The sequence below is a fragment of the Oncorhynchus kisutch genome, linkage group LG6 (assembly GCF_002021735.2).
Source record: "Oncorhynchus kisutch isolate 150728-3 linkage group LG6, Okis_V2, whole genome shotgun sequence".
In the NCBI taxonomy this organism is placed as follows: Eukaryota; Metazoa; Chordata; class Actinopteri; order Salmoniformes; family Salmonidae; genus Oncorhynchus; species Oncorhynchus kisutch.
Window position 1 is genome coordinate 37,099,765 of NC_034179.2, and position 19,379 is coordinate 37,119,143.

General features: G+C 41.6%; 1 protein-coding gene across 11 annotated transcripts in view; it reads right to left on the reverse strand.

Moving 5' to 3' along the window:
• Positions 1–18,977, reverse strand: part of LOC109892774 (drebrin) — a 90,416-nt gene extending 71,439 nt beyond the window's left edge. For 4 of the 11 annotated variants that reach the window (XM_031826678.1, XM_031826683.1, XM_031826679.1 and 1 more), the window contains exon 1: positions 17,836–17,864. In XM_031826678.1, coding sequence (XP_031682538.1) covers positions 17,836–17,849 — 14 coding nt within the window. In that variant the 5' untranslated portion in view covers positions 17,850–17,864. Of the gene's footprint in view, positions 1–17,835; positions 17,936–18,656 lie in introns of those variants that run through there. The other 7 variants (XM_031826681.1, XM_020485543.2, XM_031826682.1 and 4 more) reach the window with 5 other exon arrangements.
• Between the last annotated feature and the right edge of the window lie 402 nt (positions 18,978–19,379).

Here is a 19,379-nt window from a genome sequence, read left to right on the forward strand (position 1 = left end):
ATGCAGCATATGAAAGGTCTCGGCAGCACTGCTATGGGTTCTATATAAATACTATTTTATTTAAGGAATTAGAACACGTTTTTCCACAATATTTTCATTTTGTGACAAGCCAAGTGGAGCCTTCTAAAACATTATATTTCTAGTGAAAATAGGCAGCCTATGAATGTACAGGCATTTTCACATTAAAATGAAAGCTGAGTGAAACCATTCAATGTGCTCAAGCTTCATACTGTCTGCAGCTCTCTCGTAAACCAATGGAACATATTTGAATCTGACAGACAGGGAAAAATAAATAGAGAAAAAAACATGGAGAGCAAGAGACGGAAAAGAAAGAGAAGAACAAATAAGAGACCGCAAAAGAGAGAAATAGAGGGATAAACAGTTTGAGCTAACTCAAAGAAACACACAAAAATCTGACAATTCTTGTTTGAAAAGGCAGCTTTCAAAGAGTGCTAACATCCCAGACCACCTCAACTGTCACAATCACAACAACAACAGAAAGCACATTCAGATGGAGAGACTTTTCCGGTAAATAAACAGCCCCATTGTAATTGCTCTCTCTCGCTCTCCCCCAGAGTCTGGGCAGAGGGCCCAAAGTGCTGGGAGCAGGAGAGTTGCACATGCAGCACGCACATGCAGGGAAGAGAGTAGAGAGCAGTGAGCAGATCTCAACACTCTGGTCACTACAGCATATGATGGATAGGACTGTGTGGGGAAAAACAACACTAGGGGCATTTCAACCTCATTGGGTCAGACGGAGCATTTACAGACATATACAACGTGAATATGATTTAGAGAAATTCCCTAGGCGACAAGAACTCCCCTTGCTGTCCCATTGGTTGATTTAATGATCCCATGTTAGAGGTGAGGACTGCAAGGGGGGCCAATAGCGTATTTGGTGGAGGGGAGGGGGGATTCCAATCTACATAACATCATTCCAGGACTGAGGTGGTTGAGAGCTGGTAAATTGCGCCCATGTAAGGCCATTTTTCCTCTGCCGTGATTTCACATGCAAGAGCAATTTGTGTAAAAGGCATGGGAACAAGAAAGGTTTGAGGGCGACAAATAACGCCAGTCAGTGAGTCAATGGAAGGAGATCTCTGTGGAGTCCCAATGTGTTATCATACAGGTGTACTTCTGTTATCTCCCTGTGCTTTCCTGCCACTCAGTGCTTTCATCATGTCTGATGGGCAGAGGAATGGAATGTCTAGCTATTTGACAAACAAACCCTGCAAACATTAAAGGTTCACCTATAATTTAACCAAAGGATAATAATGTACAGTTCAAGTCAGAAGTTTACATACACCTAGGTTGGAGTCATTAACACATGTTTTTCAACCACTCCACAAATGTCTTGTTAACAAACTATAGATTTGGCAAGTCAGTTAGGACATCTACTTTGTGCATGACAGGTCAATTTTCCAACAGTTGTTTACAGACAGAATATTTTACCTATAATTCACTGTATCACAATTCCAGTGGGTCAGAAATTGACTGTGCCTTTAAACAGCTTTGAAAATTCCAGAAAATGATGTCATGGTTTTAGAAGCTTCTGATAGGTTAACTTACATCATTTGAGTCAATTGGAGGTGTACCTCTGGATGTATTTCAAGGCCTACCTTCAAACTCAGTGCCTCTTTGCTTGACATCATGGGAAAATTAAAAGAAATCAGCCAAAACCTCAGAAAAAAATATTGTAGACCTCCACAAGTCTGGTTCATCCTTGGGAGCAATTTCCAAATGCCTAAAAGGTACCACGTTCATCTGTACAAACAAAAGTATAAACACCATAGGACCACGCAGCAATCATACCGCTCAGGAAGGAGACGCATTCTGTCTCCTAGAGATGAACGTACTTTGGTGTGAAAAGTGCAAATCAATCACAGAACAACAGCAAAGGGCAATGAAGATGAAACGTGGCTGAGTCTTTCAGCATGACACTGATCCCAAACACACCGCCTGGGCAACGAAGGAGTGACTTCATAAGAAGGATTTCAAGGTCCTGGAGTGGCCTAGCCAGTCTCCAGATCTCAACCCCATAGAAAATATTTGGAGGGAGCCCCAAAACATCACTGCTCTAGAGGAGATCTGCATGGAGAAATGGGCCAAAATACCAGCAACAGTGTGTGAAAACCTTGTGAAGACTTACAGAAAACGTTTGACCTCTGATTCATTAATTCATTAAAAATCCTACAATGTGATTTTCTGGATTTCTTTTTTCATTTTGTGTGTCATAGTTGAAGTGTACCTATGATGAAAATTACAGGCCTCTCATCTTTTTAAGTGGGATAACAGTGGGGAGAACAAGTATTTGATAACCTGCAAAATCGGCAGTGTTTCCCACTTACAAAGCATGTAGAGGTCTGTAAATTTTATCATCGGTACACTTCAACTGTGAGAGACGGAATCTAGAACAAAAATCCAGAAAATCACATTGTAGGATTTTTAAGTAATTAATTTGCATTTTATTGCATGATATAAGTATTTGATACATCAGAAAAGCAGAACTTAAATATTTGGTACAGAAACTTTTGTTTGCAATTCCAGAGATCATACATTTCCTGTAGTTCTTGACCAGGTTCGCACACACTGCAGCAGGGATTTTGGGCCACTCCTCCAGATCTCGGGGCTGTCGCTGGGCAATACGGACTTTCAGCTCCCTCCAAAGATTTTCTCTTGGGTTCAGGTCTGGAGACTGGCTAGGCCACTCCAGGACCTTGAGATGCTTCTTACGGAGCCACTCCTTAGTTGCCCTGGCTGTGTGTTTCGGGTCGTTGTCATGCTAGAAGACCCAGCCACGACCCATCTTCAATGCTCTTACTGAGGGAAGGAGGTTGTTGGCCAAGATCTTCCAATACATGGCCCCATCCATCCTCCCCTCAATACGGTGCAGTCGTCCTGTCCCCTTTGCAGAAAAGCATCCCCAAAGAATGATGTTTCCACCTCCATGCTTCACGGTTGGGATGGTGTTCTTGGAGTTGTACTCATCCTTCTCCCTCCTAACACGGCAAGTAGAGTTTAGACCAAACAGCTTTTTTAAATTTTATTCAGACCACATGACCTTCTCCCATTCCTTCTCTGGATCATCCAGATGGTTATTGGAAAACTTCAGACGGGCCTGGGCATGCGCTGGCTTGAGCAGGGGGACCTTGCGTGCGATGCAGGATTTTAATCCATGGCCAAGATCTCCAAGATCATTAGTAACACACTATTAATCCATAGTGTGTTACTAATGGTTTTCTTTGAGACTGTGGTCCCAGCTCTCTTCAGGTCATTGACCAGGTCCTGCCGTGTAGTTCTGGGCTGATCCCTCACCTTCCTCATGATCATTGATACCCCACGAGGTGAGATCTTGCATGGAGCCCCAGACCGAGGGTGATTGACCGTCATCTTGAACTTCTTCCATTTTCTAATAATTGCGCCAACAGTTGTTGCCTTCTCACCAAGCTGCTTGCCTATTGTCCTGTAGCTCACTCCAGCCTTGTGCAGGTCTACAATTGTATCCCTGATGTCCTTACACAGCTCTCCGGTCTTGGCCATTGTGGAGAGGTTGGAGTCTGTTTGAGTGTGTGGACAGGTGTCTTTTATACAGGTAACGAGTTCAAACAGGTGCAGTTAATACAGGTAATGAGTGGAGAACAGGAGGGCTTCTTAAAGAAAAACTAACAGGTCCGCGAGAGCCGGAATTCTTACTGGTTGGTAGGTGATCAAATACTTATGTCATGCAATAAAATGCAAATAAATTACTTAAAAATCATACAATGTGATTTTCTGGATTGTTGTTTTAGATTCCGTCTCTCACAGTTGAAGTGTACATATGATTTTTTTTAAATTGACCTCTACATGCTTTGTAAGTAGGAAAACCTGCAAAATTGGCAGTGTATCAAATACTTGTTCTCCCCACTGTATGTATGTATGTATGTATGTATGTATGTATGTATGTATGTATGTATGTATGTATGTATGTATGTATGTATGTATGTATGTATGTATGTATGTATGTATGCATGTATGCATGTATGTATGGCTGCATGTGGGTACTATTGGAAGGGCGAAAAGAATGCTACTACTACTACTCACAATGTACAGTACCATAAACTCAAAATATAAAACAAACTGACAAACTTCAGATATGTAGGACTAAGTTATCAATAGTAATTCCATGCCAAATAAATCAACCCACTATCACAAATAACTTACTTTGTGCGAACCACACAATTTACAGTGCATTTCAAACACAGATAATGAGGCCATTTTTATATCTATGCGTGCAGTTTGAAGGAAGTTGCTCACTAGCATTAGCATTAGTGCAATGACTGGAAGGCAATGGTAACATCTAGCATGCTAGTAGATACCATAAACTTCCAGTCATTTTTTTTCTCACTAATGCTAGTTAGCATTGGCATTGGCATCATAATGGATGCAGAGACATAAACATGGTATCCATGAGTTCATCAGACTCTGGGGAAGTAGATAATCCCGAAGTTCCCTTTCAAACAGAAACAATAGGAGGGAGATTGGTCAGGGGGGGCGTATATAACGAAGAGCTAGCAAACATTGTGTGTTCGAATCACTTTAGCAGCTTTGCTACCATTTACTACTATTTAACTCGAAGGTTACCTAAGCCTAACCCACACCTCTTTAACCCTAACCCCTAGCCTAGCTAATGTTAGAAAAAGTGCCTATCATGAATTTCAAATAAGTAATTTGTGTCCATTTCAGGATCATCTATGATCGTGTGTTGCATAAATACGGCATGTAACAACTGTATTTTAACCCCCTAGATTTGATTGATGCACCTGTGCGTCATTAGAAGTCACATTTAAAAAATCTGTGAGTGTGAGTCAGATTAAGCTAGAGATCTCAGTTTGTTTGCATTGGATGTGTCTCAATCCACCGCACCACCAGTGTGGCACTTCCACACGGTGGCAGAGTTATGAGACAGCCTGAAAAATCGGTCTCCTCACGAAAATATCTGTAGCATCCGATTTGACCTACAAACTATTATGAACACTCTATGGAAAGGGGGGGATTCTCACAAACACGACGGTGTTCTTTGTTTTGCTCTACAACCCCCAAAAACGGCATTTGTGTTATTTCATAGTGTTGATGTCGACTATTATTCTACAATGTAGAACATAGTAAAAAGAAAAACCCTGGAATGAGTAGGTGTCCAAACTTTTGACTGGCACAAAAGACACTTTTTTGTCCCTTTTGCCTCATCAAATAGCTAAATGTCCCTTTTGCCTCATCAAATAGCTAAATGATCCGTAGTATGACCATCTTAAAACAATTCCATGTCAGCTCAGCACCCCCTCCCCCCAACGTCTTCGACTAAAGAATACTTCATTGTGTCTTGGACCACTGTTCTCTCTGCTTGACATCACCATTAACATGCCCTGACTATGTTTCATCATTTATGGGAAACCATAAACGTGGAATAAATAATTAACTTCAGGCAGGCAAGCAGAACCGTTGCGCTTTAAATTCATAATTCAGCTTTGATTGTTTCTTAAGTTGCGTGGCATTGTATTGGCTTTTTCTGGTGCAGCTCCAACCAGGGCAGTCTGTGCGTGTTATCATTGATAAAATCAGAGCCATACTATATTTGGACGTTTGTGAACGAGCATTCCAACCCCGCTATGAAAACATCCTCCATTAACCTTTAATAGAAAAAATGTCAAACTCATTTGGAGATGTAACTGGTCTATGAGAGTTTCAAAAAACAAGTAACAATTTGATCACATTTAAGTAGAGACGTGGGAAGAATGTTAGTCTTTATTTTTAGACATTTATTTTAATTTTTAAACATCCCATCTACAGCGATTGCTAAACACTGACAATGCATTCTGCAAGTTTTTTTTGTCTATTCAAAACAATTTCAGTAAATGCAACAGCACACATCTATGGAAAATATGAATTGACGTTCAATATTTTGTTTATCAATAGATGCAAGGTTTAGAGTTATTTTGTACGCATACACCTTTAATAAATGAGGCCCCTGGGAGGTCACCTGGACAGACACTCATTGTTTTAGCACGGGCCTCTTTAAAAACAGTGTGCATTGCAACCAACAGGCAGAATGTAGCCCTGCATTAACGCTGGATTTCAAATCAAATAAAATGCTATTTCCTCAGAGTTATACTCCTGAGGAGGATGAGCTGGCCAATCAGCGGACTACTCGCATTAATATTTTTTGTGACCGGTATACACCCACACCATTCTGTTGTTAGGGTATGCCCCCACCATTCCAACACAGAAACCCTGCTTTTTTTTAATAGATTTTTTTACATTTTTGAAAGGAAAACCGGAGTGTTGCTTTAAAGCAAACTTTCTTGCAACCAAAAACCCACAATAATAAACTTCTCTTATGATACCAGACAATGAAATATAGAGCTAGCAGGAGCATCGGAAAGCATAAGGCTGATGAATGTAAAAATACTTTCGAATATAAGAATATAGAAGTGGGCCTATATTTCATTCAAAACGCTAAATAATAATATAGCTGCGAGCAGCAATGAACGGGGTTCACAGGATGACAGAAAGGACACCAGATCAGTTGGATAACAAAGCAGGCACTATCACAATATTTCACATTGTTTGTCTGCGTAATTTAAATCTAACATTAATTTGCATGAGACAATGTCCACTTGATCAATAGTTATTGCTCTAGTATCAGTGCCAACATATATAGTGCCACCAACTGGTGTTGAACCAGACATCTAAGGCTGCAGTGACTTTATATTCACACATCGTAAGGACATATACACAAGGTTTACATACCAAATTACATTGCCCCATGTCTAGCGGTTTAGTTCTAGTAGCCAGTTGTCTTAGGGGTTTGGTCTTTGACCCTCTAACTTTCTCACTCATCATTATTCACGATTCATTCAGGATTATCCGTAATCATCGTAGCATCCACATTAATATAGAAGTGATTAGAATCATATTATATTCTTATTTACAATAAAGGTGATTCCACATTTTCCATTCATTTTATGTGCACAAAACAGTCTGAAACACAACCAAAACAAACTGCAAATGCATCCAACAAGCTTGATGTTGTCATTGCATTCTAGGAATATGGGACTACTTTATTTACAAGAATCTTTAGGAGAGTCAATCATTTTGACCGTTACTTTTTGTGGGGGAAAAAATATACTAGAACTAAATCTTTCTTTGAGCAATTGCATTAGTATAAAATATAATTTCCTCATTTCTTTTAGCATACAATATAGCTCACTATTTTAATTATTTGATAGTCATTCTTGCTCATCTTTGTCAAGGGCGTCAATCATTTGACCCACAGTATATAAAGAACATATTTGATAATCTTGTTATAATCACTCATTACAGTGACATAGCAATCGAAACATAATTGAAAGATGACCATTGATCTATGTTACAAACCAGTCATCACCTGACTAAACACTATCTGACCAGAGAGCATAAGATATCCTCCTACTTTAACCATGATAATACATACCCCTGGGTGAAGGCTTACATTATTTGATCATGTAAATGGAAGCTGTAGGTCCTGACTGCACAATTTCCAGCCTCCCTGTCAGAGGCATAAAGAGGTGTCGTCTTTGAAACCAGCTTCAGCACACGCAACCACAACCACAGGACATGCCTTGGAAACAAGCTTTGCCTCCTATTTCTACAGTTCAACCATTTGGGAACTGTTTTATAACGGCCTAATCAATTCCATGCATATGGAGGAAGAGGCAAAAGAGTGCCTCATCGGTATTCTGTGACTATACCATTGTAGAAAAGAGAGCACAGAAAAAGTCTCTGAAACTAAACTGAACACAGGAAATAGTAATTACAGTACAAAGTGGAAATGGCAAAGTCAATGAATAGCCTTGACTGGGGATAGCCTCCATATCCCTGCTAAGCAGTGTCTTCCGTTCAGAAGGAAAGATATGCAGGAAGGAAGGAGGTCGAGCCAGGAGAAACGAGACTGGAGACAAAGAGCATAGTAACACAGAAGATGCCACAGCCAGCACCTGGGGGGAAGCTTCTAGCTGCTGGGCCTATTTTAGAAGGAGTGTTTCCTGACAGGAAGTCCCATTGGGATAGAGTGCGCTGGAATCCACCTGACACAGTTTGAGAAAGGAGACACACAGTTCAAGCTACCGCCAACCAAAGCACACAAAGGCCACAGTCTTCTGCTTTGATTTCACCACCTTGTAGTAGTTTGTCGAAGGCCTGAAGAAAATATTTTTGTTGATATTTCATCAGGTTCTAGTTTTCATAAGCGCAACTCAGCAGGACCACTGCAGAGGCCTGGAGCGAAGCGGGCTGTACTTTGGCAGGCAGGGGGATGCAGCGCTCTGATAAGACCACACTGCCGTGTGTTTTTGTTATGCCAAAACTACTCGCACAGCTAGGCTTATCTAGGGGGTGAGATGTTTAAAGTTGGAGGTATGCCGTTTACTGTTGGGGGATTAGCGGGCTGATTACTTCGACACAGCTGATCATCAAGCCCAACTGAAGTCCAGTCTGAGGGCTAGGTGTGGGGTAGGAACTAAAGCTGGTTGTGAGGAGTGTGGGGGGGAAGAAGTCACAAGGAATTGAAGTGGAGTGGGGGTGAGTGGAGGGTCATGAGGGAAGATGTCAGCGAGCGAGCTAGCATGCTGGGCTGGTGATGGATACATATGCTAGCTAGTCACGTCGTTAATTACGCTGAAGCCTGTTAGCATCAGAAATAGCCACGGTTGCTGGAGCGAGAGAGAGGGCACTGCCAGATGTGCTCTGATGGGATGACGATGCTGCAGTTGAGCTGACTGCTGCTGTGTTCCGCACACGAGACGCCTGAGAGGAGTAATTCCATTTGGGACGAGTAATGCTAGCTGGCACAGACAGTTAGCAAAACATTCCTCTCACCAAGATGAAACGGTCCTGATGATGCTGAAAGGGAAGTATTTATTTGAACACTTTAGAGGGGACCAGAATCCTTTACATACGTTCCTTTGGGACAAAAGTGCATTGATCAGATAATGATGTACTAAGAAACCTGCTAAATATTCATAGTTCACTCATCAACCCATTGTGAAGGATTCTCAAACCCTGTTCCTTCACAACATAAAAAACACTAGTCAATGTTATTATGGCTTTAGTTTCTGCTTTCTCGGTCATTGGATGGTGGCATGTTCATAATCACAATAAGCAGCAGAATAACAGTCCAGTTTCAACAACTGAGGCTGTGCCAAAACACCCACACACTACAACGACAGGATTATTATTACTGTCTCACACGCTCTGGTCGTTGGTTGATGCTAATCTGCTGAGGCCAACTGACAGTATACCCACGTGCCAAATAATCTGCATTTTCACCACGGTATTGTTCTGAAAGGGAAGGAATTGTAGGATTTATTATACAGGCATCCATTTCCACAGTGAGGATTTCTTTCTCTGTAGGGTCCAGAGGTTGCGGAAGCTTGTGGTGTGCAGGAGCAAAAGATTTGCTGTGGCTATGAATCTCTTCACGAGAGACTCACTGAAGACGATACGTTTCGATGATGTATTTGTCTCCTCGCTGTATTTGATCAGGTTTCAGCAAACATACTGAGCTGTAGAAGTCATAAAAACAGCATGCAATCTGGACGTGTTTGTTTTGTATGTACAGACACACTTAATGCCCACCGTCTGTAAAAGACAAGTGAGTAAATTAGACTCAAGGTCAGAATGGAAAGGGGGGGGGGGGAAGAGTAGCAGGAATATATATACACATTGAATTCCAAATTGGAATCAGGTCAGCACTTTGGTTTGGAAGGCACTACCTCTACAACACATGGCCTAACCCAACAGCACATCATTCAAAGTGGCATTACGGAATCAGAACTCACACACACGAGGCACAGACTTCCAAGTCTCGTATTCAGACCTGTATTCAACCAGCTGAAAATGTGACCATGTCCCTCACAATATGGCTCTTTCTCCCCGCACACAGGGTGACAGACACTATCAAGCAACGACCACGGTGAAAACATAAAAATTATAAAATTAAATTTTTCCCAGAATACATCACTGTCGCTATACTGCACTGTACCTACCCTGTGATAGCACGGCAGATATCTTCTTCATTCCGCTCAAGCTGTTTGTCTAAAGTAATGTCATGCCTCTGGGTTTATGAGCAAATATTCAAAGGCCAAGAGAATTGACATTTACAACCATGGTCTCAACAGTTGTACTACAGTAAAGCTGTGATAGGAGGAAAAAATGGGTTGGCGAAATTCACATCACAGTCTGTTTGGAGCGATCAAGAGATGAGTGAAGAAGGTCTGAATGAATAAGACTAGTAATTCAGTGAGTTTAATTGGATTCAAAAGAGGGTGATTTTTCAAGTGATTTTACAAGCCCATCGGTCACGGCTTTACAGATTCCCACTGCCCTCGCTGGTTTCAAGGCCGTTTCTTGGCAGCAGAGAGCAAACAGTAGAGTTTCCAGTGTCAGGGGGTTTCAATGCCATGTCTGATGTTTCTATACCTTCCTTGATGAGCCGAGTGACTGACTGGCTGACTGAAGGAGCTGAGCAAACCAAAAGCATCTGTTCATGTCTGCTTTCTAGCTTTTGGCTCCCCTGAAGAAAGGATCATTTCTTTTTCAGAGGGGAGGTTCAGCTCTTCCAAAAGCCAATGCAACCTATCTCTGTCCTCCATTTGCAGAGGATGATAGTTGGACATTTCTACAGTTTGTCTTTGAGATCTTAGAGCAGGCAAAGCCCTACACCATGAAAGAGTCAGTGAAAGGGTCCAAAACATCGTATTATTCCTGTCGGTGACCTTGAAAGAAGTGATCGAGAATGGAAAATGGAAAAGTAGACAGCCTTTGGTATGAATTGTGCGTGTTAGTGGAAGACAGCTCTTCTGCAGCTTCTCTTTTCTACCCAAATTCATCTCTAACCCCTTGGTGGGAAAAGTGCAAGTGGAGTGCAAATGCTTTCCCAAACCAAATTTAGACATTGTAAATGCTAATGTCCCTTCACTGGAGGGTTATATAGTATTTATTGTAGTTGTGCTTTCATAGTGAACTCGAAACACCAAAACGCTTGGACAGGAACAGAAATCTTGCGAAATAACATTGAATTTCAAATTAGCATTTCGGGGATTTTTCTTGCTAATTATATGAATGAGTTCCAGTGACCCACGGAGGAGGAAGATGAGTGGGTAGGAATTGGAGGAGGGGGGAATGGGAGGAGGCAAGAGGTTGAAGAGGAAGGACTGGGGGGCAGGGAGGGTGGGAAAGGATAGAAGAGGTCAAGCTACATAAACATTCAATTATTTTTGTACACTTGACTACATGGGTATGCTTTTTAATAAAAACCTACTTGAAACAAGCCATTACATTTCGTTATTATCATGGCATTTAGCTTGTATTATTCAGGTTATTACTTTAAACATTAAATCAACAAATGTCAGGTTGGTGAGGATCTGATATTTGCCTCCTTGTCTGTTTGCTTTTCTGCATATCCAAATGTTTAACACGGATCCTATTTCAATGCGCAGAACCATTCAAACTTAGTCCGATGGGTTTTCTCCCACTTCTACTGAAATATTCGCATTACATCACAAACCCGGCTGCTGCGGTCATTCGATGGCAGTGGCATTGACACACTACAGTTCAAACGTTTGGGGTCACTTAGAAATGTCCTTGTTTTTTTAATTAAAGCAGATGTTTTGTCCATTAAAATAACATCAAATTGATCATAAATAGAGTGTAGACATTGTTAATGTTGTAAATGACTATTGTAGCTAGAATATTTTTTATGGAAAATCTAGAGGCCCATTATCAGCAACCATCACTCCTGTGTTCCAATGGCACGTTGTGTTAGCTAATCCAAGTTCATACTTTTAAAAGGCTAATTGATCATTAGAGACCCCTTTTGCAATTATGTTAGCACAGCAGAAAACTGCAAATTCATTAAATAGTACCCGCAAAACACCCGTCTCAAGGTCAACAGTGAAGAGGCGACTCCGGGACGCTGGCCTTCTCGGCAGTTGCAAAGAAAAAGCCATCTCTCTGTCCAGTGACTGTTCTTTTGCCCATCTTAATCTTTTCTTTTTATTGGCATTTGCGAGAAGCAGGCCAGGCAGGTACTGCTTTCTATGCGTGCTCAGGCAGGCGCACGCACTCTGTCAACATTAAAAGGACAGAGAAACCAGACACATGCTCATTGTTCACATGGAGCACGTAAATGATGGCATGAAATAAACCTCAACTTGTTTCTCACAAGTGTAGCATGTTTTGAACTCTGCAATGCTTCCATTTCGAGAATGAGAGGTAAAGGTAAATTAATACATGCATTAACAGAAACCGATGTAACCAAATGACAGAGATTAACGGTGAATTGGCCGTTTAACAAACGGTAGGTTACCACATCGGTATACAAAACCAAAGCATGGGTTCCTTTTATATCTGGTCAATATACTTACAGGGTAAGACAACCAATATAGAATTGTGTATTTGGGTGACCTATCCCTTTAACAAATAATCCCTTAATAGCAGGAATAGCACCATCTAGTGGGCAGAACAAGGTAATATCAGGATGTAGGGTGGGACATACCGTAAACTCAACTTCAAATTACATTTCTCTGAATGGGGGGGGGGGGGGGGGGGGGGGGTCTGATACTATATACTCTTTGTTGGTGTGGGATTGTGGTGGGGTGTGCGGGGTCTGTGGGTGGCATTTGACCGCTTCTTTGGATTCCTCATGCCTTACTCATTGTTAGAAAGAAATGTATGTTAAGTCCTTTAATGATATATGAATTCTATCATTTAAAATTGTCAGTTTGGTTGGGTGCAATCAATTAGGCTAATTTCAGACAAAATAATGTTTCCAGAATGCTTATCTTATCCGTTTAACTACAGAAACAATTTCAGAACAATCAGATGGTGGGAGTCATGGCTTGCTGAAATGACATGGAACGACCCAATAGGAAACATGTCAGGTAATGGCTTTCTGAGAGGGCTAAGGGTCAAACCAATAGAGCCCAGCGAATCAGCAACAGCCAGCACTCTATATGGAACATTCCAGATGTCTATGTGTGTTTGATATTGGATAAGCCTTGTGATATTCTAGCCGGCTGTGCTTCACCTCTTCGTGGTGGAGTTCAAAAATACAAAATTCTCTCTTGCGGGCACTCTGAAGGAGAGCCTGTCAAATGTCCTCTAGGCTCTAGCCATAACTGTCACTGAGGCTATGGCTGGCCCTCATTGAACCCAAAGACAATATGATCCATCATCCGTCTGGGTTCCTTCTGCTTGCTATCACTTTGGCTTTGTCTGCCTTCTTTGAAATGCTTTGAAAAATGTCTTGTCATGCCACAATCAGACAGATAGCAGCTTCTGGCCCAGTATTAGGTAGTTACCACCAGTGTTGGATTGTTGTACCTCCCACACCACACAACTATCTTTGTATTCAGGTTTCAGAGAATTGATTAAAATTATTAAAGGCATGATGGGAGGGGTGTGTGTGCGCGCGCATGTAGGGCAGAATGTCTCCACTCTCCTCCCAACTGGAGAAAAGATGGACCTCAGGAAGGTCAATTATATGAACAGAAAGCCCACAGTGAATCCACCACTTACTGCTGTTATGTGAAAGACACCCAGGTGTCTCTAGGGTGTTGCGAGCCCATGTAGAGGGCTCATATTGCTGAGGGCATAGGATATTGGGTATGATAAATGGACTGGTATTTACAGTGAGTGCATGTAAGTGTGTGCGCGCATGTGTTTGAGATTGTGTGAATAAAAACACTTGTGCCAGGAGGCCCTGGCAGCCATGTTATAGATGATGACGGGGTACGATATGGACAGGGAGAGAGAAAGGATTGAGGTTGTGGTCTTTGTTTTGCTCAGATAAAATGCAAGTAATGGGGTCAAGTCCTCAGCCCTTTGCATTATCAGGCAATTTTTTGGGCATCTGATAAATAAGCAAATAAAATAAAATGGGTCCTGGCGACATTTAAAAACACAGCCAAAGGAAATATTAACCTTTGGCAATGATGTTGGTGAAACCCACTTGAACAAAATGCGCAGGTAATATTCAACTATAGGTGTGCATTTCCTTGGCAGTGTGGCTACTGGGTTGGCTATAACACAGACCGAATGAGGGGGGTGCTTCCCCTCAATAAGTCGTTATCACACATACAAGCTGTATACAGTGCCTTCAGAAAGTATTCACACCCTTGACTTTCCCCACATTTTGTTGTGTTACAGCCTGAAATCTGTTATTCAATCATTGCACCCACACTGCTCGCACGCGCCAACGAGCATCAACGTTGCTAAGCACCAACGTTGCTAAGGGCTAAAATAGAAATCAGTTCTATTTCTGATGCAGATCACGCTACAAATCCTGCCTCTCCCATCTCCTCATTGGTTTATAGAAGCAGGTATCCACGTGCCATCTCCTCATTGGTTGTACCCACGTGGTTGACTGAAAGATGAACGAGGTCAGTGGCAGTAATGCACCTAATTTATGAAAGTTGCCAATCGCAACATAAAGTCAAGAGAAGAACCTTGAGTGGAGGAGTAGAGGACCTTGAGCATTTCAGGTAAAATAACAACTCAATGTTTATATCCCAGGACAAATTACCTAGCAAGTGCAAGCTAGCTAATTAGGACAAATTACCTAGCAAGTGCAAGCTAACTAGCTAAATTGCCGTAAATGTTTAATGCTTTTCGACTTGTCCCCAAATTAATACAATTGGTTCAGAGTTTGTTTTGATATTTTAACCTGAGTGTCGTGATCACGTTTGGTGTGGGGGGACAAAATAAATGTATGCGCGATGGCGCACGCGCGCAGCCGGTTTGGGTTCCGTGTTTGAGTTTAATGGCTGTGACAGCAGAAAACTGAAGATGGATCAACAACATTGTAGTTACTCCACAATACTAATCTAAATGAAAAAGTGAAAAGGAGTACTAAATAAAAATATTCCAAAACATGCATCCTGTTTGCGATAAGGCACTAAAGTAAAACGGCATAAAATGTGGCAAAGAAATTAACATTATTTTTCCTGAATACAAAGTGTTATGTTTGGGGCAAATCCAGTCAACACATTACTGAGTTCCACTCTCCATATTTTCAAGCATAGTGTTGGATGCATCATGTTATGAGTACTTTTCAGGAAAAATGTATGGAACGGAGCTAAGCGCAGGCAAAATCCTATAGGAATACCTGGTTCAGTCTGCTTTCCACCAGACACTAGGAGATTACTTCACACAACTGACATTTCCACCTTGTGTGTGTGTGTGTGTGTGTGTGTGTGTGTGTATGTACAGTGGGGCAAAAAAGTATTTAGTCAGCCACCAAATATGCAAGTTCTCCCACTTAAAAATATGAGAGAAGCCTGTATTTGTCATCCCAGCATCAATGATCATGAGGAAGGTGAGGCATCACCCCAGAACTACACGGCAGGAGAGCTGGGACCACAGTCTCAAAGAAAACCATTAAAACACACTACACCTTCATGGATTAAAATCCTGCAGCGCACGCAAGGTCCCCCTGCTCAAGCTATCGCATGTCCAGGTCCGTCAGAAGTTTGCCAATGACCATCCGGATGATCCAGAGGAGGAATGGGAGAAGGTCATGTGGTCTGAGACAAAAATAGGGCTTTTTGGTCTAAACTTCATTCGCCGTGTTTGGAGGAAGAAGGGTGAGTAAAACCCCAAGAACACCATCCCAACCGTGAAGCATGGAGGTGGAAACATTCTTTAGGGATGCTATTCTGCAAAGGGGACAGGACGACTGCACCGTATTGAGGGGAGGATGGAAGGGGCCATGTATCGCAAGATCTTGGCCCACAACCTCCTTCCCTCAGTAAGAGCATTGAAGATGGGTCGTGGCTGGGTCTTTAAGCATGACAACGACCCGAAACACACAGCCAGGGCAACTAAGGAGTGGCTCCGTATGAAGCATCTCAAGGTCCTGGAGTGGCCTAGCCAGTCTCCAGACCTGAACCCAATAGAAAATCTTTGGAGGGAGCTGAAAGTCCGTATTGCCCAGCGACAGCCCCGAAACATGAAGGATCTGGAGAAGGTCTGTATGGAGGAGTGGGCCAAAATCCCTGCTGCAGTGTGTGCAAACCTGGTCAAGAACTACAGGAAACGTATGATCTCTGTAATTGCAAACAAAGGTTTCTGAAAAGGTTTCTGTACCAAATATTAAGTTCTGCTTTTCTGATGTATCAAATACTTACAAATTAATTACTTAATCATACAATGTGATTTTCTGGATTTTTGTTTAAGATTCAGTCTCTCACAGTTGAAGTGTACCTATGATAAATTACAGACCTCTACATGCTTTGTAAGTAGGAAAACCTGCAAAATCGGCAGTGTATCAAATACTTGTTCTCCCCACTGTATAACTCACATTTTTATGTGAATTTGGTCAGGTCGCCCAAAAAGTGACATATTGCAGCTTTAACTGAAATGTTTTCCCATTTATTTTGGTTTACTCTTATCAGATGTAAAAAATCGTAAATGAATCAGGAATGAGCAGAGTCAGCTAAACCATAAGGACCACTTATTCATGTCCTCATTACATGTAGTGCAACAACAGCACTCATGGTCTGTAAAGTTCGATACTTTTGATAGATTTAAACAATATTGGAGTCACCATGGTCACAATCATAATGTGTCAACTCCATTTGCATGATAAGAATTAAAATGTTACATTTAATTAGGTTATAGTGTCAAAGCAACTGAAGAAAAACTAAAATGGCTAGTGTGTATACCACTTGAAATGATTTATTTTGCCAACTTCGTAAAAAACATCAACTCCGTCAGTGCTGAAAGATCTGATAGAATGGTTGTTTTTATTGAGTCTTTATTTTACAAATGTTTGTATTAAACTTTTATTTGTGTCTGTTTTGAGTATCTTAATTGTCAAGTCAGTCAGTGGCTTGCCAACTCAGTCACTGATGGTAGCCCCCCTTAAGATCTGAAAAAAATAGTGTAATCACTGTTCTGCAATATATGCTTAAACAATTGAAGGGATAATGTTTGGGTTAAATGTTTTTGGTTTTAAATCTAGAAAAACATGCCAAAATGCTAACGAAATTAGCCCTGGAGCATTATATAGTGCTACAAAAAAAATAATTTGTATTACATTTGTATTACATATTTGAATAATCTAATGTTAGAATTAAACAATCACGACCTTTAAACACTTGTTGGACAATCATTGTCAAAATAGAATACCTGTTATGGTGTCACAGAGTTTATATAAATCCAGTCATGTGCATTTTATGAAAAATAACTACAAATTAGGATGATCCTTTACATGGTGTGATAGACCAAAGCATCATCTATCAAAATATACAGTATATTTCAAATGTCGTTAATATTAAGACAAATATTTGAGATAGTCCCTTCTTTTAACAATCCATGAGCACTAAACTCAAATTCTCCCTGCCCCACGGCAACAAAAAGGGGGGGGGGGCTTGCGTGAAGACTGGGCTACGCCACTGGCTACAGACTGATTAAGTATTGATTTGTTTCAACCAGATACACATTAGGTCAGGCATCTTTTATACATGAAGAGATACAAAGCAGATATGTTGTCGATGATTCAATCAGATCACTCTGTATAAGTCAATAGAAAGAGAGACAGCCGTTATCTTTCTAGTTGGAAAAGATGATAACGTAAGCAGTTTAGCTTAGAGTTGAGCCCAGTGCCTACTCATATTATAGCCTACCCTCTTCAAAAGAGAGAGATTATATAATCATCACTGGACGTCAATGGGTGCAGCCTTTCAGAATGGCTCACTCTTGCTTCCATAGCCAAGTAAGTCCAGCTGGTTTTGTAAGTGAAAAGATATTCATTCCACTTACCACTGTGTATCCATTTCCACACAAAGGGAAGACAAACGCCTCCGCATTGACACAAGGCCGGATGGAATGTGTGGATAAAACACACGGGACCTTCGCTCACTCAGTAGGCTGAGTTCATACTCCATCCCATTTACAAACATTTCCCTCCTAACAGGGACAAACGAGCAGTTACATCGCGTGTAATGAGAGGAAGCAGGGCCGGTCACATCGAGTGTTGATAGATTGACACTTATCGCCTTGCTCCTCTCGTCTCTACACTCGCTCGTTGGGATGCAAGAACGCTACATATGCCATGTGCAAATGGAGATGTACAAATTGCGAGAACGGTATGCTTTCGCAAAAGGGGAAAGAACTGAGATGTTCTCAACATGTAACCTTTTCAGGGGCTCCCCACAACGCAGTGTCTGGGACAGTCAGAAAGACAGTGGTCCAAAGTAAAAACGAGTCCATAACAAACAATGAATCCCCCTCCCTTCCTTCTTTCTTTCTTGCTCAATATTTGATAATTGAGCACAGTGCCTGCTGATTTTCTTAACTAGGAGCAGGGACCGGTGTCAATTGGTATTCTCTGAACAGTTGCACATTTCAGCACTTTGGGGGATTTAATTATATAAAATACATTTTCCCATGGCCTGAACCGATGAATCTGACAGCTTTGGAAAGGACCCGTTATATTGCAACCGATCCACTAGAAAATGTATCAACATGCACCATGAATCCTGACATAGTAACCTTTACCCCGCCGCTCAACTATTAAACCCCGCAATAAAACACTTAAAGCCAATGAGCCGTGATAGAGAAGGGATGTTCAATTAACTTACCAGTCGGTGGACGAGGTCTCGTTGATAACATCCTGGTAGGCTGTTAGAAGGGCCAGTCTGTTCTTGCTGAGATTCACAGCCATGTTGCTGTCTCTGCAATCATCCAGACCCGTGTAATACTGTAATGGAAGTAGAGGAAAGGATAGAGAGAGACGGGGAGAGATTCTGAGTGGAGGAACAAAGACAATGCAGCGCTATTGCCTCGCTAGCTGCGTGGTCCTAGTGCGAATTTCTAAAAAACACTGCTGGGTCCTAGCGCCTCAGAGTGCTCACTGGCCTACACTGTCAAAGTCAGCACTATACCGTGATCTAACCTGGCCTGACAAAGACCAGGGAAATGACAAGTCAAATAATTTATTTCTGAACAATATAGCCTAATAAGGAATGGGGGTCTAACTAACAGTAGAGAGGGGGCTTCGATCATTAGACACACAATAATCTGGGGTTGGAACATAATGCTGGACCAAAGTCATATTTTTTACACTTTGACAAACTACATTCTCATTACTCCTCTTCATAACTTGCTCTCTGATAAAAATAGCCCAATATTTAATCACTGTTATTGTTTTATGCTTTGTCTGGTACTGGCTGGTTCCCCAGAGATGGGTTTGCTGTCTGGGCTTAACTGTGGAAAAGAGACTCAGCCTAAAGCCCCCCAAGCCTCCAGGCTGTAGCTAGCTGAAACTTTCCTCTGAGTGAGAACGTTTTACTTGCAAATAACCG